The sequence below is a fragment of the Sorex araneus genome, chromosome 3, assembly GCF_027595985.1.
Source record: "Sorex araneus isolate mSorAra2 chromosome 3, mSorAra2.pri, whole genome shotgun sequence".
Lineage (NCBI taxonomy): Eukaryota > Metazoa > Chordata > Mammalia > Eulipotyphla > Soricidae > Sorex > Sorex araneus.
Genome location: NC_073304.1, coordinates 196740487 through 196761556, shown reverse-complemented (window position 1 = coordinate 196761556; position 21070 = coordinate 196740487). Strand labels below are relative to the sequence as shown.

General features: G+C 37.4%; 3 protein-coding genes across 12 annotated transcripts in view; 2 read left to right on the top strand and 1 right to left on the bottom strand.

Moving 5' to 3' along the window:
* The window catches only part of NF1 (neurofibromin 1), a 294661-nt gene that overhangs the window by 75574 nt on the left and 198017 nt on the right, over positions 1-21070 (bottom strand). The gene's annotated exons all lie outside the window — the stretch shown is intronic.
* On the top strand, positions 2979-6647 carry EVI2A (ecotropic viral integration site 2A). The gene is made up of 2 exons (XM_004621560.3): positions 2979-3164; positions 5172-6647. The coding sequence occupies exon 2, from the start codon at positions 5172-5174 to the stop codon at positions 5883-5885; it is 714 nt and encodes a 237-aa protein (XP_004621617.2). The 5' UTR covers positions 2979-3164; the 3' UTR covers positions 5886-6647.
* EVI2B (ecotropic viral integration site 2B) lies at positions 6893-19585 on the top strand. 2 transcript variants are annotated; one of them, XM_055131787.1, is made up of 3 exons: positions 6893-8589; positions 10159-10224; positions 17981-19585. In XM_055131787.1, the coding sequence occupies exon 3, from the start codon at positions 17996-17998 to the stop codon at positions 19316-19318; it is 1323 nt and encodes a 440-aa protein (XP_054987762.1). In that variant the 5' UTR covers positions 6893-8589; positions 10159-10224; positions 17981-17995; the 3' UTR covers positions 19319-19585. The 2 variants fall into 2 exon arrangements, with proteins under 2 accessions (XP_054987762.1, XP_004621616.1); XM_004621559.3 differs by having other exon boundaries at positions 10093-10224.

Below are 21070 nucleotides of genomic sequence, written 5' to 3'. Positions count from 1 at the left end.
GTGTAATTACATCAATGGCAGAGATCCAGAGACTAAAACAAAACCCCGGAAGCCTCTTATTGTCTAGTTTTCCCTCAGAGAACCCGGCAAGCTACCGAGAGCATCCTGCCCGCACAGCAGAGCCTGGCAAGCTCCCCGTGGTGTATCCGATACGCCAAAAACAGTAACAATGATGGGTCTCATTCTCCTGACCCTGAAAGAGCCTCCAAAGCGGCACTGTTGGGAAGGATGAGTAAAGAGAGGCTGCTAAAATCTCAGAGCTAGGATGAACGGAGACGTTACTGGTGCCCACTCCAGCAAATTGATGAACAACGGGATGACAGTGATGCACGGATCTGGAGGGAATCATGCTACGTAAAATAAATCTGCAGGAAAAAGACTATCATAGGATGATCTCACGCGTGTGTTATTTATAAGGAAACAAAGCCAAGAAATAGACAATGTCCAATGAGAACAACCCTTAGACTCTGACCATAAAACTACCAAGAAGAGGGCTAAAGGGTCTAATGGACTCTGGTAGGTAAATTTTGGCACTTTTGAAGTAGGTATGGTGTGGACAGTAATACCTCTAAAGCATATAAATATTAATACTCTTGCCAAAGTTACCCAAAAACCAAAGCACTACTAGAATTTTAAATCAAAGCTATCAATACTAACTCTGGCCCATATTTTTATACCTGATGTCTCTGTAGTACTATTAAGTTGGCTAGAGATAAATAGCTTCAACCTGAATTTTTAACCTTGGAAGGAAGATGAAATGCCAAATGATTATTTTAAATAAAAAAAATTTCAAATTAGGATGTAAATCACTTACAAAGGAATCTCTAGAAAAGTATTACAACTCACCAAAAAATGGGGAGAGGAGATGAAGGCATACTTCCCTGAAGAGGCCATATATATGGCCAGTAGGCATCTGAAAAAGTGTTCATTCTCACTTCTTACCGGGAAAATGCAAATAAAAATAAAAACCAAATAAAAAACCAAAATGAAACAAAACCCTAACCCCACCCTCTCCAAAAAACCCCCAAACACCAAAACAAACAAACAAACAAACAAATAAATAAATAAGGGTATCCTCCAGTGAGAATGGCATATATCAATAAGATTGGAAACCAGTATTGACAGGAATGTGATGAAAAAGGAACCATCATTCACTATTGGTGGGAATGTTGCCTTGTTCAGTGCTGGAAAACAGTATGGAGGGAGCTTTCTCAAAAGTGAACAGCCCTTCCATTTAACCCACTGAGTCTACTTGGCATCTATGCCCAAAAGACCAAAAAAAAAAAAATCCAAAAAGACATATACATGCATATTCACTGCAGCATTTAGTACAATATTTAGTATATGGAAACAAACCAACTGTCCAACAACACATGAATAGATGAAAATGCTATGCTACATATACATGACCGAGTACTAAGCAGCTCTAAGAAAAGATGGAATTTTGGCATTTGCTGGAACTTGGATGTAACTAGAGGACACCATGCTAAACAGGTCAGAGGGAGAAGGACAAATACTAGGTAACCTCACTCATTTGTGGGACACAGAAAAACAAATATTGGATAGTATCAAATAATTGCAACCCCCTTACCTTTGATTATAAAACAGACTGACAGGCAGGAGGAGCAGGGACTAAGGAGAGGAAGGAGCAGACTAATAGTGACATGATAGTGGCAGAGGGTGTTGAGTGCACGGGTGATAAAGAATACAGTAACATAGACATTGTCGTTATAATGTCTATGATAAAAATCACACACTATCTAAGTACTATTATAAATGACCAGATCAACACCTGGCAATACTCAGGAAGACACTTGGTCCTGGGGGCTGAAGCCATGTTGGGTGTTAGGCAAGTGCATAACCAGCATATTATCTCCCAGCCCTCATGTATAAGCTAGAAAAATACAAAACAGCTGAAATGTGAAGGGAGCAAAAGTGTTAAACTGAGGCGGCATGTTCAAGGAAGTTTCAACTTCAGAAATGATTTTGGTGCTTGATAAAGATGAGCTTCCTGATCCCAGTTCTGATCAACTACACATGAATTTATTCAGTGGGGTCTGGCAATTTTCTTGTTTTTAAGCAATCTGCTCCTCTGATGCTTATGCTTATTAACATTTCTGAAACAATGCTACAGGAGTTATGGAACTAGTCAAACTTAAAAAAAATTTTTTTAAAATAAGAATATGATTAAAGCAGTATGTGTAAAGCATATGAAGGAGTATGGCTAGTTAAAGGACCCTGTAGTCAACTTCAGATGGCCTTTTAAAGGGATGGTGAAAGTGAAATAGGCACTGACCCCAAATTATGAAGGACAGACCAATATGACCAAGTTCTTTCCAATGCTAAAAGAAAAAAATGTGCATTAGAGGGACAAGCTTTATGCCGAGCTTTGAGATTACAGAATATTGTGATTATGAACAATGAGACAGAAATCGTAATGGGCAGTCACTTGGAGGGGTAGGTGAAGTTAAATACTACATGTGAAATGATGACAAGACATTTAAGGTAAAGTGTGTGAGCTGTATATACACAAACCCATAGAAAAGCATCTTCTGATCCATATAATCTAAATTTACTATGTATGTTCTCAAATCCTTTTTTTTCCTTATCTAAGGCATCGGTTATCTATACCACTATTTCTATTACCTGAACTAGTGTCTTGGAGGACTTTAAACTCAGGCTATTATGTCAATGTGTGGCATGCAAATAAAATTTGAGAGGCAGTTTGAATTCTGTAGGGAAAGTGATACTTTATCTTCTTTTTCAAGTATTCTGATCTATATTCAAAAGCATACAGCCATCAAAAATGATGAACATGAATGGTCAAAAGGCCTTAAGTGGAGAGCCCTTCCCACCCCAGAGGCGGGATTTGTTCTACAAAGCCTCCTGTCATGCCAGTGACCAACAAGACAAACTGGAGTTTCCCCCCCAACCCCCGTGACATGTGCTTTAGTCGCAGCAGAAAGGAAATGTGTCATCTGTGGTTTGGGTTTAAAAGTGGAAAGCTAGCTGCACTTATCCCTTTCTGCTGCAGATTTACTTTAAGATTCATGTTCTCCAAGTCTATTTTGCTTTAAATTACTTGGAAGTTGTACCTCAAGACAAGAAAAGAAGTGGCCTTTAAAAATCAGGTTATAATCAGATTTGACCAAGCACTTTGTAAGGTAGGTCAAATATATACTTTTCTTATGTCTTTTCACTTATAACTTTGTACAGATTAGTGTTTGAGGAAGTGCTATCAAATAAAACCTAAGACTCTCTCTAACAAAGTAGAATTATAAGTGACTAAAAACCATACTTTTTCTTAGTTTGTTCTACTAAAGTAAACATTAACTTAAAATGAAGAGAATTTAGGCTGGTGATATAGTTTAGTAGTGGTGTGCATATGTTTAACATAAGTTCTTACATTTTATCCCTGGCCTACATGCATGCACACATGTATGTGCATACATTCACATGGAAAGATGTACTATTACCAGAGTTTAAAAGTTAAATTTAGAAAAGACCTGAGTTTAGACTCTACATGTGAACTGGAAAGTTTTATTATAAAAGTGTAAAAAATAAAAATTTTACCACTGATTCTTAGACATTATAAATCTGACTAAAAACTAGAAATAAAGGATATATTTGATAACATAATCCCTGGTCTAAATTATAATACAGGGACAAATTTCTACTCTTAGGCATTTGTAAGGGTAAGATAAGGTCTCACTTTGTCAATAGTTTGTTTATTTGGAGATGACAGGACATCTGTCGGAAGACAATTAACAACAAGAGTATTATCTTTCTCGTGGTAAGCACCGTTAAAATGTGTATGGATATTATAATGTATACTACATTGTTAATGCACTAATGCAACAAGAATAACTCACTTTAAATTATATAGTATCGAATGCAGAAATTCAGTCTAGTATAAAAAGGATAGCAATTATTTGTTAGCCCAATTTAAAATATTTACTTTTGTGAAAGAATCATAGGATATCCAAAGTTGAACATATATCATTTAATTTAAAAACTAAATACAGAAGTCAGCAAACACCATCTTCATGTTCTATGGAAGGATGTAATATGAAGTAATAAAAATTTTAGAACATTTAGTAAAGATTTCTTTCTTCCTGTACTAATAAACTATTCAGGATTAGTTTCAGTAAGTATTATATGCTTATATACCTTAACATATCACAGTTGTTTTAATATCCTCATGTCAAATATAAGCATTACCCAATGATAAATAATAACTATATATAAAATCTTGATAATCAAAAGCATGGCCAGTAGTAATTTGTTTTTCTTGGGAGTGGTTTAGGAATAAAGAATGCCAGGTCCCTCTTAGGCCAACTGAACCAGAATCTAAATTAAAGGAAAAAAACCCCCCATTTCCCAGGTCATCGAATTTTGATTACGAATGTTTATACATAAAGTTTGTGGGGCTGGAGAGTTAATACAGCAGACAGGACGCTTCCTTTCCACTCGGCCAATCCAGGTTTGATCCCTGGCATCTCTTAAGTACCAGAAGGAGTAATTTGAGTACAGAGCCAGGAGTTATCCCTGAGGCTAGCTGGGTATGGCCCCAAAATAAAACCAAACCAAACCAAACCAAACCAAAACAAAACAAACTCCATAGGATATGTAAACAGGTCTTTTAATTTAGAAAATTTCAGGAGAATAAATTATACCACCAGTCCCACCCCTGCAACAAAACAAAACAACAGCGCATTTTCTTTTTCACTTAAAGGAAAATTCTCAAAGTCACATAGCTTCTTTATTATAAAGACTGGTGACACATCTGTTAGAGGGTGGGAGCTTTTGCAAGAAAGATCTTTATGTGGTTGGGGGAGGGGTTGGGAAAAGGGGAATCAAAAAACAAAAGCAGAACTATCTGACTCAAAGCTAAAGTCTAGCATGTTTAGAACTTTTCCATGATATTTAGTTTACAATGACTAATAGTTCTTTATAATGCTTACTTCTAGCATCTACCATATAATAGGAATAAAATTAAATTGTTCCTTTGTGCATAAAATAGCTCATATAAAGAGAAATTCAAACAGGATAAAAAATGTCAGACAGGAGCTTATAGTTAACTTGTAAAGTATCATCTGTATTTTCACAATTGCCCAACTAGGAATAATTATTCTTTCTTGAGTTAACAAATTATCCTGCTGTCTCAACAGATGACCAGTATGCTCTCAGACATGGAACACACAGGACATTACCTGCATCTTGCTTTTCTGATGGCAACAGTTTTCTCTTTGTCTTCTGCAACAGAAGTGAACTATACTCATTTGTGGGCTAACAATAGCACTGTCTCGGATCCAGATATTCAAAATAAGACAGGCAGAAACCAAAACGAAAACATTAACAAAAACCCTGCAACTCCTGAAATACACAAAAACGCAATTTCTACAAATATGCCTAAAATAGCAACATCAGCTCACATCATACCTTTAATTCCTAAGTTAAAACTAGAGCCTTTTACAACGCCTGATGTCAGGAACAGTTCAACAATACAGAGCAACAAAAACACAAGCAAAAATCACAGTGGAATTTTAAAAAATTCCTGCGAGGAAAACAACTACAGAATGGCTATGCTAGTTTGCTTAATTGTAATTGCAGTGCTTTTTCTTATTTGTACCATTCTATTTCTATCAACTGTGGTTCTGGCAAACAAAGTCTCATCTCTCAAACGAGCAAACCAAGTAGGCAAGCGTCAGCCTAGAAGCAATGGAGATTTTCTGGCATGCAGTGGTCTATGGCCTGCTGAATCAGACACTTGGAAAAGAGCACAACAGCTCACAGGGCCCAACCTAATGATGCAATCTCCTGGAGTGCTCACAATGACAAGGGAAAGAAAAGATGGAGAAGGAACCAGAAAACTCACTAACTGATACTCCAGAGAAGAAAAACGCCAAGTGGCAATGGGAACATTTACAGAATAGAAATGGAAGTCAGTTTGATATTTAATATTGATGTATCAGTCTGATGGTTTCAAATTTGACAAGGCAAAGGCCATGGAAATGCTCAGAAGGCTAGAGGACATGGTCCTCCAAGCATCCCCCAGAGGCCTCTGAGCACTCATCTGGGGTGTATTCCCTGAGCAACAGTAGGTGTTGGGGGGAGACACACAAATGGACATGGTAGGTAGTCCAGATAATTCAGTGTCAAGCAAGTGAGAAGGCGAGAAATATGCCTGCTTACTTAATTACTTTAATTGTGCACTTTTGTTTTGACACTGAATACTTTGAAAAGAAAAAAAACAAAACAACCAAGCATTTGGGGACGTTTTAAAGATAAGCTGAAAAGCTGACAAGCTAACTGCAATAGAAAGGGTCAATAAACAATTATTTCCTGTTCTGCAACAGAAGTGAGATGATCTTTGTCTGAATATAACTTTGAAGAATTTGTGATGAATTTTAAGGACAAATATATGCTTTTGTATCTAACAGGAATTGAATTCCTAATGCATAGAGCTGAACTACATAGCTTAATGGCAACATTTTTGCTGAACTGAGCAGAATCCACATAGGCATATGTATCAATAAGCTAACTTTACACGTTGAATTTTACCTATGACATACATAAGTGTTTTTCTATTATATTTAAATACATTTTTCATTTTATATAATAAAGATTCATATTAAAATACTTATCTGCATTTATTTTATTTTCTTTGCAATAATCAACAAAAAAAGGAGCACAAGTAAAACAGGTGAGATTTATAGACACACCAGCAGTCTAAGTATAAACAAGCATTTCTTATTGTTAGATGTAATATAATCCCTTTCTATGACTAGTACATGTCAAAGTATAGCACATTTCCAAAACATTAATTTTGGTTGTCAACAATACCAATAATAAATGACAATTACATATATATTTACATAAAAGAAAGATGGATATGTGCACTTTATATTTTTTTCTAATGTGGAAAACCAGGATACTTGTAACAGTCCTTTGTAGTTTCTTTTTTTGTTTTTATTTTTGAGCTATGCCTTGAGCTCTCTCTCTAGTCCCTCAGTTAACTGTTGAACTTTGAAAGAAATTGAGTTCAGGCCAAGAAGACACGTTAAAGAGCTAGCACGCATGCTGGGCATGCAGAAAGCCCAGGTTCAATTCCTAGCACTGCCTGGAACCCAAAATACCACTGCAAATAGCCCCTGGCACTACTAGTATAGCTTCAAAACAAAAATAAAAACCCCCAAAATAAGGGAATTTGGATTCAAGTAAAATGACTTATACTTAAGTCAAGACTTCCAACGCCCATGAGTTATGTTATAAAAGCTGTCCTAAGAGACTTGGCAGAAACTGGTATAGGACACATGGCTTTGAAAACCAGACCACATATTCAAAAATCTCATTCCTGAGTATTTACTTTGGGCAGTAGTTAAGCCAAGTAAGAAAATAATTTATTAATCCTTTTATTTTTTTTTAGTTTTTTTTTCTTTTTGGGTCACACCCAGCGATGCACAGGGGTTACTCCTGGCTCTGCACTCAGGAATTACTCCTGGCGGTGCTCAGGGGACCATATGAGATGCTGGAAATCAAACCCTCGTCGGCTGCGTGCAAGGCAAATGCCCTACCCGCTGTGCTATTGCTCCAGCCCCTTATTAATCCTTTTAAATATGACCACAATCTTACTTTTCTATTTAGGTTAATGATTCTTATCCTGGCAACAATATCAGAATTACCTGTAGAGCTTTTCGTTTTTAGTTTTTATTACCAATGTCTAATTTTCACCCTGTGTTTCAACTGGAATGGCCTAACCTCCAGGTATTTGGTTTTTTGGCGGAAGATGATACTGTTCTGGTCATTACATTCATTTTTTAAAAGTTTCATTTCTTTAAAGATCTAGGTTACAACTTAAAATGTGAGGGAAAACTCAAGCATCGATTTTATTGTCAAGAAAAGTAAGAGAGTATTGAGATCAACTGTGGTGATATAAAAGGTTATGTTTTGAGGTAAAATGGAGCAGACTGGAAATGAAACTGTGCAGAGCTCCTATTTTGCACAAATCACAATTTTGAGACTATGCATTAGAATACTGACAACACAAAGCACACCCAAATCAATCCAGGAACAAATAGCTGTCAACAGAAATTAAAGCAAACTAGTGTCTTTTTAAAAATAAGCAAGGCAACTATTTTTATATTTCACACACAACAACAAAAAATTCTCACAAAATAGAAACCTACTGTAGGAATATTTAAAATTCACCATTCACTACCTTGGTTATAAAACATTCACCTTCATACCACTGATCATAATTCATGAAAAAGGCATAAAACTGCTATAAATGCTTGTTAGTAGCTGTTTTACAAACTTGACAGATACTCAAAATGGCAGGTTAGGACCCTGCCTCGAAAGTCTGAGGTCCCAAGTACAATCCTCAGCATTACCCCACATGCTGCCAGTGGCACTGTCATTTGGGATCCCAGATGGTACAATCCGCCATTCTGCAACCAAGCATGAGCTCCCACGTGTGCTTGAGTGGCAGTAATCAGAGTGTGAGACCTCCCAAGCAAGTGAGCCCTGCAACCAAGTACGTAAGGACTACCCATCAGGGCGGCAGCACTACAGAGAGAAAGGGAAGTGGTAAGTCTTAAGGAAAACACTTTTGTTCTCTACTTTGGGGTATCAAGAATCACACACTTTTTTGTTCTTTTTTTTGGGGGGTGGGGTTGGGGGCATGCTTCTTAACTGCTGTACTATCTCTTTGGTCTCCATGGCCCGCACACGTAAATCAGGAACTTAAAAATAGTGACCCAGGGTCAAAGAAATAACTGGACAAACTTGAGCACAAACTCTGTACGTGGGAGGCCCAGGTTTGCTCTACAGCACTTGATCCCCTGAGCACATTGGGAGAGACCCCTAAGAAGAAAGCTGGGAATAACATCTGAGCACCACCAGGTAAGGCCCCCACACCAAAATATAATAATACAGTAAAATAAAAGTAGCATATCAAACATTTATGGCAGTTTTTTATATTCATTCAGTAGGCCCTGTAAAAAGCAACAACAATAAACTTGGTTGGCTTTTTTTTTTTTTTTTTGCTTTTTGGGTCACACCTGGCGATGCACAGGGGTTACTCCTGGCTTTGCACTCAGGAATCACCCCTGGCGGTGCTCAGGGGACCATATGGGATGCTGGGAATCGAACCCGGGTTGACTCCGTGGAAGGCAAATGCCCTACCTGCTGTGCTATTGCTCCAGCCCCAACAAACTTGTTTTGTACCAAGTTTTTTAAGGTAAGAACTTGGATCTTAATAATGTGTTCCTTTGCAATGACTAGATAAAAGCTGTGTATGATTTAGTCTTCACTGTACCTGCTATGAGATGTGCTAGTCTAGGAGTTTTAAGCTTATTTAGTCACATTAAAAAACATAAATTAGGAAAGTCTGATTTTCAGGATGAGAAAAAAAGCTATAAGCTGACTTGTGAAAAGAAATTTTTATTCAGGCCGACTTATGGATGTATTTTCCAATATATTTTGTTTAAGTCATTTAACAAATGATTGCCAATTTATTTTACTCTCAAATAAGAAGTACCTACTTTGTAAATAATCAGAGTGTGAACTTGAACTAAAGATCATTTAGTGAAAGTTGGTAAAAATCTATTGTTTGTTTTTTTTTTCTGGAATTTGCCTAAATTATATGAGAAAAAAATCACAGTTATCAACTTGATGTGAAGTAGTTACATGTTTAAATATATAGTTAATATAGTTAATTCTCACAATACCTCAATAAGGGAAATATTCCTACAGAGGAGGAAATGATGACTCAGAAATGCAATAACCTGCCAAAGGTCATATAAGCATAGAGAATACATAATTCATTTCTGACAAAAAAGAAATCTCACTCTGATGAGTGACAACTTTTCCTTAGTATATACAGTTACTTTTCCAGGACTATAATCACATTTTTTAAATTATATAATTCTATTACTCAAGAGTACTAATATACACCAATTAAAAGCTATCAAAATATAGCTCCAAATTGTGTTTCAAAATAAGTTCTGTTAAAGTAGTACTTTCTTAGTCATTTTGTGGTTTATTGCACTTCCGGAATCATCTATTGATAAACTTCCTCTTTTTCTACAGAAACCATTTCAGTTTGCTAAGACACCATTTTTAATCTGAACTGAACCACCCCTTTTGCTTTCTTAGCCAAATCACCAAAATGTCCAGTTAGAATAAGAATTTAGCATCCTGAGAAAGAAATTCACAACTGAGGTAAGAAAATTTTCATGCAAGCAATCTGGTTTTATCTTTGCTTTATATAAAATGTATTAAAAAATGAACTGTTAGGGTTTTAAATCAACTGATATTCTAAAAGTGTCTGTAACAGGTAATGCTGAATGGAATTTAAAAATAATCAGTATTAAATTTGAAGAAAAACTTTCATCTGTGTTTGTATGGTATAAGCTTTTTTGAAGTGTATTCAGTAACAATGCCTGTTAGCCTTAGCTCTGTAATTAAATAAGAAATAAGCTATAGTCATGGCATTTATAAATAAAACAGAATCCAGTAAATTTATACTTTTTAACATATCAATTGTTAAGTGTTCTGATTTGTTTTCTATGAAATTTTTTTGCATATAACATAATCCATAGATCTAAGCTGCTTTTTATTTTTTAATCACCTGAAGTTTGCATAATAAGATGGTCAATTTCAGTTAATTTTAAAAAGAAATCAAGAAAATTATATGAATCACTCAATTATACTTTTTGTACAAATAAAACTGAAGTAATAATGACATGAAGATATAACTCATTTTTTTTGCTTTTTTTTTTGGGTCACACCCAGCGATGCTCAGGGGTTACTCCTGCACCCTGAGTCTCTGCACTCAGGAATTACTCCTGGCAGTGCCTGGGAGACCATATGGGATGCTGGGGATCGAACCTGGGTCAGTCGCATGCAGGGCAAATGCCCTACCTGCTGTGCTATGGCCCCAGCCCTATAACTCATTTTTAATACTCGCCAAGATATAGTGTTGTACTAAAACGTGTGCACATATTCATACCATCTACATTTTGTTATTATTATCTAAGCCTTAAAATTTTTGTAAAACAGATTTTAAAAATACCCACAAAACAAAAAACTGCTTTTTTGTATAAAAGATGACTTTCTGTGAGTAAACTGGGCAAATACAAAGTAAGTATCCTCCAAAATAAAATATGCAAAAAGTTTACAGACTGATAATATCATGAAATAATAAATTCATGATGGATGAGACTAGTCAACATTTCATAAATGTTTATGACTTTCTCTTAGAAAGTCTTAGAGAAAATCTTATTGATTTCTGTGGATCACTATGGATTCCTCTATTACAGATATTAGAAAGAGTTCATACCTCCTCCCTTCATAAGCATTTAAATAAATTTACTAAAAATAAGGTGCAGCATAACTAGTGACATAGAGCAGAAGGAAGGCGTTTTAATACAAGTATGACATGTCTTTTACTATATAATTTCTCTACTTAGAGCTGTGTCACTGGCATATCACCCACCTCTTCTGAGTCTCAGTTCTTTTACCTGTTAGGTGAAGATGCTACCACTTTATACTCATTAAAATAGGATAATGGCTAGCATTTGGTAGGGGCAAATGGCAGCTATTACTATTGATAAAAGACAGACATAAAATATTTCCTATTCTAGCTTAAGACTAATTTCTCTTTATGCTCTTCCTCAAGACAGAGAATTGCCTTTTCTTCCTTTATGGTTTCATAACTTCACTAGTCGGAGACATATTACTGATTACTAAATTTTATTTTTTGCTTTTTGGGTCACAGTTGGAGATTCTCAGGGGTTACTCCTGGCTGTGCACTACTGGCATGCTTGGGACCATATGAAATGCTGGAGACCTAACGTGGGTCAGCCATGTGCAAGGCAAACACCATACCCATTGTGTTTGCTTGAGCCTCAATTATTCACTGTATCACTGTCATCCCGTTGCTCAGTGATTTGCTCGAGCAGGCGCCAGTAATGTCTCCATTGTGACACTTATTGTTACTGTTTTTGTCATATCGAATATGCCACGCGTAGCTTGCCAGGCTCTGCTGTGCGGCAAGATAATCTTGGCAGCTTGCCAGACTCTCTGAGAGGGGCAGAGAAATCGAACCTGGGTAGGCTGAGTGCAAGGCAAACGCCCGACCCATTGTGCTATAGCTCCAGCTTGGGCCTCAATTATTACTAAATTTTAATCTAATATACCTACATTACAATAGTTACTTTCATTATATCAAGAAACCTAAAATTCAAGTTATATTCTTTTTTTGTTTTTTGGGGGATACACCTATGGTGTTCAGAAATCACTTCTGACAGGCCCAAGGGACCATATGGGGGTCTTGGGGATCAAACCTGGGTTGGCCATATGCAAGGCAAGTGCCCTACCTGCTGTCCCACTGCTCCAGCCCCCTGCTATATTAGTTCTGATACCACTCGCTATACTTGCCTTTTGTCTAGGATATATATGCTCTCTGAATCAAGCTGATTCCCGTTCAACAACAGTGGCAGGCCAGAGAGATAGTATAGTGGGTAGGGTGCTTCATTGCATATGGCTGGTCAACAGACATTCAACACTGCTAGCAGCTCTCTCTAAACACAAAGCTAGGAGCGCAGCCCATAAGCCCCTAGTGCCCCCCCCCCACCACGCCACCACCCCCGCCCTCGCCAAAGAGAAATAAAGACAATGGCATTTCTGATGTATTCCCCATTTTGGGAATCGCCTGTATGTCAGCCTTTCTTTTACCTCACGACCTACCTTACCCGTGGCTCTATCCCCTCTGGATAAACTGTTCTGTAATGTGCACTCTCTCTCTCTCCCCCTCCTATTTCTTGAAATTCAACTATCTTGCTTACAAAAAGACAATGACATTTCTTATTCCAAGTTAATAGCATCAATAATGACAAATATTGGTTTATTTATATATTTATGCATAATATTTATGAAAACATGTCTAAAATATGATGTCTAATGGGACTTCTGCTTTGCTCTGCTTGGTTAAAACAGCTTATAATTTTATTCAACTTAAAAATTATTTTATTTTTAAATTTAGTTTTGGGGTGCCAGGGTTCGAACCGGGTTAGCTGCATGCAAGACAAGCACTGTACATAGCGTACTATTGCTCTGCTCCTACCCACCCGCCAAGATTTAAAAGAAAAATAATACTGAGTAAAAGCAGAGAGAGATCACAGATTTAAACTTTAAAGCACCGGGGGCCGGAGCGATAGCACAGCGGGTAGGGCATTTGCCTTGCACGCGTCCGACCTGGGTTCGATCCCCGGCATCCCATATGGTCCCCCAAGCACCGCCAGGAGTAACTCCTGAGTGCAAAGCCAGGAGTAACCCCTGAGCATCGCTGGGTGTGACCCAAAAAGCCAAAAAAAAATAAATAAATAAACTTTAAAGCACCAACCTAAATTAGCACTATAGCACTGTCATCCCATTCATCGATTTGCTTGAGTGGGTACTAGTAGCGTCTCCATTGTGAGACTTGTTACTGTTTTTGGCATATTGAATACGCCACAGGTAGCTTGCCAGGCTCTGCCGTACGGGTGGGATACTCTCGGTAGCTTGCTGGGCTCTCTGAGAGGGATGGGGGAATCGAACCCGGGTTGGCCGCATGCAAGACAAATGTCCTACCCTCGGTGCTATCGCTCTAGCCACCAACCAACCTAAATTAATAAGCAAAATACTACGGTGCACAAACAGATAAAATCTGGGGTTTTCCCAGGGAGCAGCCTAGTGGAGATCTAGAAAACGTCCCTAAATCCTTTGGTATCACTGGCACATATGCTTGTGAGCAGAGAAGGGGATGAGCAGGGGGAGGGATAGAGAGACTGGAGGGGCAGCAGAGGTTACTACAGGAGAGAGGAGAGCTAGAAATGAGTTGCTGAGATGATTCATTCATGTCCTTCATATTGGGAATGGAACTCCTTTTGGCTGGTTTTATAGATCTACGAATAAAGATGAAATGCCATGGAAATCATTTTGCGAATTGTTTCTTGAGCCACACTGTCAGTGTTGAGGGGTTCTTCTCAGCTTATGCTCAGGTTGGCTCCTAACCCTGTGGGTTGCTTCTTTCTTTAGGGTTTGGGCTATACCTACAACATTATTCAGGACTTGATCTCCAGGGTGCTCCAGGGTGGTCTCTCCTGGTGGTTCTTGGGGGACCATATGCTATGCTGGGGTTAAGGAAGGCGGCTGGTGCAAGGCAAGCACCTAAGTCTGGTATGATCTCTCTCCAACCACGTGGTTCCTCCTTTTTATCTGCTTCAATCTTTCCTCACATCTTATTTCTAATTTTGCTTACTTTTAACATTGTATTCAAATTTCTTGCTGATTACCCAATCACCTTTTCTCCAGTTTTTCCACATATCTGCTGCTGTGTAGCATAACTTTTACTTCTTTTTTTTTTGTATTTTTGCATTGCTTTGCATTTCTTTTTCTTTTATTTTATACATCTTTTCTCTTACAACCTTGCTCCATATGGTTCTCATCTACCTTTTTTCCCAGCAGAAAAAATATTGGCATTCCAGGAACAGAGAGTTGATTTTTCCCCCCAAAATACTATCAATGTTAAATAAATTTTTTCACTGGTAACAATACAGCTTCACTGTTTCTGAGCTATGGAAAAAAAATCAATTTTTCCACTATTATTCCTTTATTCTTTTAAATCTTGTTCCTTCTTTTTGATGCCTCTGAATTGCCATAGTAAAGTTTTAATACAGATTCTAAAATTTTGATAAAACAGATTCTAGAAGGGTAGACAGCTAATTGAAAAGTGGGAGAAACTTGTACAGAACGGGAAATGAAAGATTTGGTCTTAATATTTCTATAACCCATAAATGAGAAATGAAAGATCTATTACACTGATGTTCCTAGGACCTTCCTATTGACAAAAGAGGCTTTGAACTATGAAACCGATCTTGAAAACTAAACTGGGTTCAAAATTATGTTCCTATTAGGACACTTTCCTTATGCCTTTTCTTGCTAACTAAAAAGAGGAACCATTTTGGTATTTTAGTTGTTGTTGCCTTTTCTTAAGCAAAGTCATAAAAGAGGAAACATTTTTGGCTGAACACAAATCATGGCCTATATTTTCTGTTACTTTAGAAAGCATTTTTAAAAAGCTAAAGTGAAACTCTAAAGAGTTACTCATTCAAATGAAGGCTTTTTTTTTTTTTTAACTTTGGGGGTAATCTGTAAGAATAGTAATAGGAAGTACACAGACAATGCTGCCAAGAAAGAGGTAATTCAAATCTACATATCTGGTGCTGAAAATTTAGAATTTTTTCCAAGCAGCTTTTTGTAAAATGAAAAAAAAAAAGCTGAATTTAATAACTTAAATTTTACCCTCTTTACTTACATTCTGGTAAAAATATTAATAGTGGAAAAGTGAACTAGAAAGGGATCAAGACGCTCAACAGAGATTAAATGCTTAACAAGTGCCTAATATAAAATTGTCAGAGGTAGAGGAACCAAATATGGAAACATGAGGGTTCCAGATGTAGTTCAGTGCATATTTCGCATATATGAGGGCTCTGGATTCAATCACCCCAACCAAAAAAAGTTAGGGTAGTCTGAGATAGTAAAAAGAGCATATACTTTGGAATAAGAGGGCCTTGGGCAGATGACTAAGTCAATGATGGTTGGAGCAATAGCTCGGGACGGGAGATGTGTGCTGAAAGTAGACAAAGGATCAAGCATGATGGCCTCTCAGTATCTGTATTGCAAAACATAATGCCCCAAAGTAGAGAGGTAGTAAGAGGGAAATTGTCTGCCATAAGGGAAGGAGGCAGGGTGGGATGGGGGGAGGGGATACTGGGGACACTAGTGGTGGAAAATGTACACTGGTGGAGAGATGGGTGTTTGGTCATTGTATGACTGAAACTCAAACATGAAAGCTTTGTAAGTGTAGCTCACGGTGATTCAATTGGAAAAGAAAGAAAAAAAGGTGGCCGTGGGTATAAATTCCAAACATGTTCTTAAATAGTGATAGAACACTGAGCAAACTGCCTATCTCATTTGAGTTTGTATCTTTACCTATTTATCAAAATGCTCAAAGTGATTTAATTAAAAAAAAAAAAGGAAAATAAAAACATCTAAGACACCCAGGATAGAAAAGCACATAGTATATCCTAGGCAGGTATTTCTTGTTTCTTTGGTTTGGGGACATACCTGGCTCAGGGGTTACTCCTGGCTCTGCACTCAGGAATTACTCCTGGTTGTGCTTGTGGGACGATATGGGATGTTGGGGATCGAGCCTGGGTCAGCTGCATGCAAGGCAAGTGCCCTACCCACTATACTCTCTGGCCCCTCATTCTACCTTCTTTTTTTTTTTTTTTTTTTGCTTTTTGGGTCACACCCAGCGCTGCTCAGGGGTTACTCCTGGCTTTGCACTCAGGAATTACTCCTGGCGGTGCTTGGGGGACCATATGGGATGCCGGGGATCGAACCCGGGTCGGCCGCGTGCAAGGCAAATGCCCTACCCGCTGTGCTATCACTCCGGCCCCCCATTCTACCTTCTTGTTGGTTCTTTATATTCATATCTGAGGGGATAGGAATAATAAGAAAAGATAGAAAGTTAAATAATAAAAACACAATTATTTCAGAAAACATTAGTGAGTGAGGTGCATACATGAAGCATTATCCAACAAGTCATAAAGAAAATAAAAACTGGGGCAATTCAGTGGATAACTAATCTCTTAGAGTGTGTGTGGTCAGTAACAGAGAACTAAATTTAAGAAGGGGAATTTTAAGCTAAGGATAGAAGAGAAGGACAACTTTAAATAGGCAATTAGATGTAAAAAGGGTTGAAAAAAAGAACTTACTCTAGAAGTGTGAAGAGCAGCATAATTAAAAGTGTTCAAAAAGTACGTAAGATTATATATTTGGCTAAATGAGACATTTTCTGGAATGAAATAGAAATCTGGACAACAAATTCTAAACAGAAAGAAGAAAACCCAATTTAGGATTTCTGACAGAATGGAGAGCCCTCAAACGAAGATCATACCTACTTTTAAAAACAGGTGAAATAATTTGCTGAATACAGGAGAATATAAAGGAAAACTAATTTTAAATTGAGGCTTTAGACATTAAACAGTCTCTTTGGGTTGGGTTGGGGTGAGGTTTGGACCACACGCAGAAGTACTCAAGGGCTATTCCTGGCTTTGTTCTCCGGGGTCTCTCCTGGTGGTGTGTGGGGGGACTATGTGGCACAAGGGATCAAACAGAGTTTGGTGAATAAGGTCCCTTAATTCTTGTATATTCTTCTGGTCTTTAAGTTTTTAAGTATTAAAAAAAAAAAAGGAAAGCGACTGCAGAAGAAAAAAGTATTATGCCTTTTCTACTACAACAGGGAATTTTATCATCAATGTGATAGGAGTAAGCAATGAAACAGTAAAATGTTCTGAAAAGTCTATTTGTGTAAATAGGGGGAGCTCCACTTTTCCTATGTGCCCTGTACCTTGCACAGAACATCAAATCTCCCTCATAATGGCTGACTTCTGTGGTTTGTTATATTGTGTCTGGGGTGCAAGAGAAAGCTCAAAGGATAAAGAGTACTAACCCTGCATGGACTTGGCCCTGGTTCAATTCATGGCATCACATGGCCCACTGAGCATTGCTGGATGTGGCCCTGGGGGTTCCCAGTAGCACTGCATTTAAGCAATACTACATCCCTGAACCCCAGCACTGAATTGTCAGGCCTACAGACTAGCTGAAATATCACCAACAGTGGCTCCTAGGCCCTGCACAAGAAGCAAAATATCAATTATAAACAAATAAAACTAAGAAGATCACTGTATGTAATCTAAATATTGTATGAACTAGAGTGTATTAAAGAATACTTTATGTTAAGCTATCGTGTGTGTAAAGTCTAACTTTGAATGATAAATACTTAGCAAGTACCTACCTACTGTTATGCTAAACACCAAATGATACTCATTTGTCTTTCTTTTTTTTTCCCTTTAAACCCCTGATAAAGAGGAAACATTCTGAAATGGATCCCAAATATTTCATTTTAATTTTGTTTTGTGGACACCTGAACAATGTGTTTTCTGCAGAGACAGAGGCAATTACAACAGAGAAGCAATCATGGTCTACTCTTTTTAGATCATCAATGCCATCTGTCTCAGAAAATTCTCAGATCACAACAGGGAATCCTTTGGGTCAACAAACACAATTCAACAACAAATCTTCTGGACAACCAATTCTTATCAAAGTCACCACTGAGAAACAAAGACCAGCTACTAATGCTGCTTCTGGAAAACCAGAAGCATATAACATCACTAGACAACCAACAACAAGAGCCAGCACTTCCTCTGAGCAAATATTATCGACATTAACCTCTTCCAGACCTTCTACTAATGCTTTCACAAGACAATTGCCTCCATTTGTTTATACTTCTCAACCACCAACTTTATCTGTCCATACTTCTAGAAAATCACCCACTGCCTATAATATATCCACACAATCAATGCCAACTGTCAAAAATTCACCTAGGGGTACACCAGGATTTATTCTAAATGGTAAGACTAATGAAAACTATCCACATAAAACCAATTCGAATTCAATAGCTGCCATATTAATAGGTATAGTTCTAGCTTCTATGTTACTGGCTATAATTATGATTGTACTGTGGAAATACTTGAGAAAACCAGTTGCAAATAATCAGAACTGGGCAGGAAGGTCTCCATTTGCTGATGGTGAAACCCCTGACATATGTTTGGACATCAGAGAAAATGATGCAACCACAAAACGTAGATCAACTGCTTCACTTATGGCCTGGAAACCAAGTAAACATACACTCTTAGCAGATGACCTGGAAATAAAATTGTTTGAAGCAAGTGAAAATAATGAAGATTCCAGCAACCCCAAAGCAGAAAAAACAAATGATCAAGCAAATGGTACATCAGAGGACAGTGCTGGTGGATCAACAATTGGCACTGCTGTTTCTTCTTCAGATGATGTGGATCTTTTTCTACCACCTCCTCCCCCACTTGCTGAGGTGGAAGGACACGAGAGGAACCAGTCTGACATACCCACAATGCCAGTTACATCTCCCCTTCCAAATGAGTCTGGCAATCACATATCATCCCTGGACTGTCCCAATCAAGTCTCTGAAGATAATTCTGAATTCAAACAGTCATTTCCACCTCCCCTTGATGCACCTAACTTGCCCCTGCCAGAAGCAGATTTTACTGAAAATCAGGACAATTCTAACAATGAGATCCAGAGTCAGTGTCTGGAGTTCTCTATTTCTCTTGACTCAGACGAAGCCCTGGATGAAGTCTTACCACCCCCACCTGCCGAATTGTTGTAAATATTACAACTTGACTTGTATTTGATCTTCCACCTTTTTAGTCCTCCTTTCTTTTTTGTTTTCATGTGACAAAATATATTAAATGATACTGGTAGACAATGTTGATTTATATTAGGGAACCACCTCAAAACTGCTCAGAACCTATGTGAGTAACAGAATTCTTTCTTTTTTAATTATATTTGTTCTGAAACAATGTATGCCTGAAACCCAATGATGAAGAACTTTGTAATTTCATGGTGACTAATAAAAAATCATATAAAACAGTGATCTATTTCAAATTGTACTACCTAAATTTAATGTATAGTATATTTAACATTATGTGAATGGTATGTATGTCAACAACTTAAACTTTGCAATCAAATAATCTTTATTATACTTATTACTCAACAGATTCACTCTCTTTGAAAGCTATATATATTAATTTGCCTTAGAAAAATAAAATTATATTTTTTGTACTTCAAAGTATGAGATATAGAAGAAATAAAAAACACATGGAATACATATTAAACAAAATGGTTTTAAATTAATGCAAGTGTCAAATATTTTAAGTTTGCAGGGGTGAGACATCAAAATGACTATTTCAAAATACAGACATTTCCTTTTTTGTTCTCACCGAAAATAGTAAAGCAAATGTATTCAAACATCAAACTGGAGGGTTAGGTTGGGAATATTAACTCTGGAGAAAAAAAATGAGGGAGCACAAGTTATACAACTAGTTTCTTTAAAGTCTCTTCTTATATACCTTTCACATTCAAACAAAATGAAATTTTACAAAGCAGAAAAGTGGCATTTTAACTTTGGACTTTTCCAGAAAAAGTACTGAACAGGGTCAGGAGATAGCACAGTGGTTAGAGGACATGCCTAGCATGCACCTGACCTGGGGTAAATTCTCAGCACATGGTACCCAAAGCAGCAATGGCTGTAGCCCTGCAGGCGCCGAGCACTGCCAGGGGGACCCGGGTATCCCTGTCACTGCAGGGCCTGAACAGCAGCACATCTCGAGCACCTGTACTAACCGATGACCCAGTCGGTCAAGAATCGCTGTCGAACCCCCAGACCTCCTAAGCACTGCTTGGGAGCCTCCACAAATATAACTAAAATTATTTTTTAAACAAAAAATTTACTTTAAAATATGCGTTAGTACTTGGTCATGGCTTTGTGGTGCCATAAATCATTCTAATTTTTCTCAGTACATATAAAATAGATAAACCTAATTAGGTTCTTTCTATATTTTATTCATCTTTCTCATATCTTTTTTTTCTGACCTTCTAAAGAATAAGAATAGGAAAATAAAAGAGAAATACCAACTCTTACAGATAACTCCAGAGCTGATGACCTCGTAGTAGTCTTTTCTGATTTCTTCATATACTACTAGGCAAACTCTTAATCTTTCCATTCTTTATGCAACAGAAGAACAGCTGGTTTTATTTTTAAGAAATTCTCTGCCAGGGGGAAAAATAATTATCACTTACTACATGCAATTTTTTCCCCAGTGAGGTCAGTGGAAGCAGAACGACCAAACAGTGGCTATCCTTTGCTTGATCAACAAAATGCAAGTTAATGAAAGAAATATGCGGTAAGAAAGTGCTGGAACAGAGAAAATATAAAAGAATGAGGATTCAGAGAAAAAAGTTTATTTCAGGAATATAGCTAAAGGACAATGCTCAGAGAATAAAAGGTGAACTAGATACCACAACTAAGTGGTGCTCTTACTTGACTAGAAACAATCCAGAAGACCTTCAAGCAATAGGG

What these genes read in the sequence shown, in the direction of transcription:
- EVI2A (XM_004621560.3), top strand. Translation starts at nt 5,172, where the DNA reads ATGACCAGTATGCTCTCAGACATGGAACACACAGGACATTACCTGCAT.
- EVI2B (XM_055131787.1), top strand. Translation starts at nt 17,996, where the DNA reads ATGGATCCCAAATATTTCATTTTAATTTTGTTTTGTGGACACCTGAAC.